Source organism: Neltuma alba, unplaced genomic scaffold (assembly GCF_004799145.2).
Source record: "Neltuma alba isolate B1F8T4 unplaced genomic scaffold, ASM479914v2 tig00006143_pilon, whole genome shotgun sequence".
NCBI lineage: Eukaryota > Viridiplantae > Streptophyta > Magnoliopsida > Fabales > Fabaceae > Neltuma > Neltuma alba.
Window position 1 is genome coordinate 97,698 of NW_021634366.1, and position 4,162 is coordinate 101,859.

Sequence of the window (4,162 nt, forward strand, 5' to 3'; positions counted from 1 at the left end):
CGTATCATTCACATATATATGGTCCCAGCACCACTAGCTTTTAAAAAATGGTGGGGTCTCTTGGTAAGCCAACGAAAATACTAAGATATTCCTAAATCATCAAAACCAAACAAAAAACATGATGAAAGCTGAAAAGAAGGAACAGTAACATTATGTACTTCTTTCTTGTCTTTAGTCTTTAAAAAAATGTTACCATCTCCCACCCTAAATGTAATAATTACCAGAAGAGTTGGCCTTGAAATCAAATATAAGACTTTATCACTTCACTTTGTTTTTCGATTCATAATTTTCTTCCCCCTAAACTCTGTTAATCATACATATATTAAAGAATTTTTCATTAAGTAAGTAATTTTTAATGCAAACAATTAAACGGGGCTACTTTAAAAAACCAATACACAATTTTTTTTTTCATATATAAATAACTCTTCTAATATATATTTACAAATTAATTATCTAATTTCTATATTTAGAAGCAAATGCAGTATCATTATTATAAACAAACCACGTTTAAGAATTAATTTATTCACCTGTCATCGTCATCCCTATACCCATGTGAGACAATAATAATATATTCTCGTAATGGTAATTATTACCTATCAATATAATGACATATAACTTTATCTTCAAAGCACGACAAAAATTCCGGTCAAAAAAAAAAAAAGCACGACAAAAACATTCCCCATTGTTTAATACTATAAATAACTCTGATACTTGCCGAGACCAGCAAGTTAAAGCACTGCTTCATTATTATTCTCCTGGTACTTGCATCAGATTCTTCTTCTTCTTGGTCGTAGCGGAATATGTCTTCTTCTTCGTTAAGATCTTCTTCAGTTTCATCAGCTAAGAACTTCAGGGAAAGCTTCGATGAGCTGCGATGGGTGATGGAGATAAAGAAAACCCTAGAGAATGATGAGCTGGAGGGAGAAGGTGAACTCACTGCTGTGTCCATCTTCAACGTACCGAAGCTTCTCAAGATTTGTGACCCAGATTCGTACGTGCCTCAACAAGTGGCCATAGGGCCATACCATTATTGGCGACCAGAGCTTTATGAGATGCACAGGTACAAGCTTGCTGCTGCAGTCAGGTTCCGAAAACATCTGCAGAATCATAAGTTGGAAGACCTCGTACATGAGTTGAACATGGTGGAGCCCAGGTACTTAATGCAATAGCTAGAGACATGTTTTACCTTTTAGTTGCTTGGTTTAGTTTCTAATAATATGGATAAATGATCTTTGTTATTATAAACTACCAAGTAGGGCATTAATTACTTTTTTTTTTTTTTGCTCTGAGTTAAGGTTCATCTAATAGCACATTTTATTACAGGTTTAAAGTATAAATTTATCTTAAAAGCTTTCACGTAGAAGCATTGGGAGTTGGGAATTTTTTTTGCACGCAAATTTGTCTTGGAAGACATTTTATTTATTCCATTATTTTGTTGCATGGACATTTTATTAATTTCTTGGATTTATTCTTTCCAATCACTAGTCTATTTTAGTTTTTAAATTATTATACTTTGTTTAGATCTCCTTAAACCAAAATATGATAGACATATACACACACACACATATGTTACTCTGAAAAATAAGCTCAAGAAGCATGCATGCATTGATTCATCTATATTCATATACGTGGGAACATATTCCATGCTTATCACAGTGATGTATATGAAATTAATTTGGATCTTTGAGATTGATTTTGGATGGTTACGATTGAATTTAAATTTTTTAATATATTTAAGTTAATTTTTTATTTTACTAGATTTAGAATTTAAAATAATGATAATCTTACTAACATTTTTAAAAAAATAAATTTATCATTAAAAAAATTGCATATTAAGAATTTTAAAGATAAACCACTTATATAAGATTTTGAATAGTTTAAATTACATTATAAGGATGAGTTTATGGTTATGATGAATACTAAATGAGAACCCTCATATATCTAAGGACTCGCTTGCACAGAAAAATGAATACTGACTTAGTATCAAAATATGCATCTTTCGGGGATAAATAATGAAATCTTCATAATTAGAAGTTGCTTGAAGTTTATAATCATCGTCCATATTATTGGAAATTGGCAATCCTGAATTGAACGTTAACTCGAGAACTCTGTTTTCTTTCGTTTAATCATTTTCTATATTGCCATGCATCAACAGGATTCGAGCAAGCTACCACAAGTACTTGGATTTCAACGGCGAAACGTTGGTGTGGATGATGATCATTGACGCCTCATTCTTGCTTGAGTTCTTTCAAGTTTATGCAATCCAAGAAGGAAACAAAATTCCTGGAATTTCCTCCAGAATGTCTCACTTAGTGGATTATGCGGGAAAGAAATCAGCCCACAATGCAATTCTAAGGGACATAGTAATGATGGAGAATCAAATCCCTTTGTGTGTTTTAAGGAAGATGCTGGAATTCAAATTCTCGTCGCCCGATGATGCAGATAATGTCCTGTTTCTCATCTTAACTGGATTGGTTAATGAACTTTGTCCTTTCAAACTGATGGAGGATTATCCAGATGTTCAACTCTCAGAGTGCGCTCATTTGCTGGATTTCTTCTACGACATGATTGTTCCCAAAATTAAAGATCAACAGCCTGATCATGTTATCCATATTGATGGCAATATTGATCCCAAAGGAGGTGAAAATAACGAGGAATCAAGCATGAACTCAAGCTATTTGAAAAAATTCCTCAAAGAGGTGTGGAAGATTCTTTCAAAGCTAAACAGAGGGCCTGTGAAATTAATCAAGGAGGAGTTGCTTTCTAGACCCCTGAAAGTCTTTGTCAAGTTACTGTGGAAGATAATCTCGAACTTACCTGGAATTAAACTCATAAAAATACCTGTTCAATATTTCTTCAACTTCACACAAGGAGGAAAGCCAGAAAATGGAAGTGCAACCTCAAAGAGTCTCATTGAGAAGCCACCACTGATAGAGGAAATCACAATCCCTTCTGTTACAGAACTCATGAATTCTGGGGTTCGTTTCGTACCCACCAATGGATCTATAAACAGCATCAAATTTGACTCAAAAACACGCACTTTTCACCTTCCAAAAGTTGCCCTAGACGTCAACACCGAAGTGTTCTTGAGAAATTTAGTTGCATATGAATCATCAGTAGCATCTGGGCCCTTGGTTTTGACCCGATACACAGAATTAATGAATGGGATTGTGGATTCTGATGAGGATGCTAAAGTGCTGAGAGAAACAGGGGTGATCCTGAACCACTTGAAGAGTGACTCAGAAGTGGCTCACTTGTGGAATGGGATGAGCAGGTCCATAAAGCTGACGAAAGTGCCAGTGCTGGATAAGGCGGTTGAAGATGTGAACAAGTATTATAATGGAAGATTGAAGGTGAAAGCCTGGAAATTAATGAAGAGTTATATAATTGGGTCGTGGCAGTTCTTGACGTTTTTGGCTGCAATTTGTCTCTTGCTTTTGATGATCTTGCAGTCCATTTGCTCTGTCTACACTTGCAATCGTTACTTTCAAATGGCTATATCCGACTGATTCTTCTTCTTCAACCCCCCATGTCTCATAAAGTCTCTCAAATCTGTGTGAGCTAGTGAATGGAGCACTTCTTACTGTGATCAATATGTCAACTATCCACAAACTCAGTGGAAGAGTTTCTCATAGCTTTTTTTTGGCTACAAGTTTCTTGTAATTTCTTTTCGTGTTGAATTGTAATGAAATGTACTTGTAGTGTTTTTTGTCCATCAATTACTGAGTTTTTTTTTATTTCAAATAATTTAACATCACTTTATTCTGTGGCTTGATAAAATTTCTTTAAAAAAATGCCATCATACCAAATTTCTAAACCGTTGATATTTGTTGTTCCTTTCACCTTAAAACATTTGGATTAAGCTTTTTTGTATTGTAGGCCTATCTGGGTATGAACTTAGAACTTGGAACGGTTCAAGTCTATTCGATTCAACTTCTTGATGACTATAAAACAATTGTTCATTTCTGTAGAACGAGTAAATTAAAGACAGATTATTCTCTTGGCGATGACGATGAATTACTAGAAGTTCAAAGAATTGCTCAGAGTATTGGGCATAAGGCTTATGCTGATGCAGCAAGCCAGGCATCCCAATAATGTCTAATCTTTTTAGTATTAATGATCTGAGCCCCCCCCCCCCCCCAAAAAAAAAAAAGAAACTCCT

At 34.6% G+C, this 4,162-nt stretch overlaps 1 protein-coding gene across 1 annotated transcript; it reads left to right on the forward strand.

The window, feature by feature from the left end:
* Positions 1-800: 800 nt before the first annotated feature.
* LOC114749725 (putative UPF0481 protein At3g02645) lies at positions 801-3,744 on the forward strand. The gene is made up of 2 exons (XM_028938268.1): positions 801-1,153; positions 2,156-3,744. The coding sequence occupies exons 1-2, from the start codon at positions 801-803 to the stop codon at positions 3,507-3,509; spliced, it is 1,707 nt and encodes a 568-aa protein (XP_028794101.1). The 3' UTR covers positions 3,510-3,744.
* Positions 3,745-4,162: the final 418 nt, after the last annotated feature.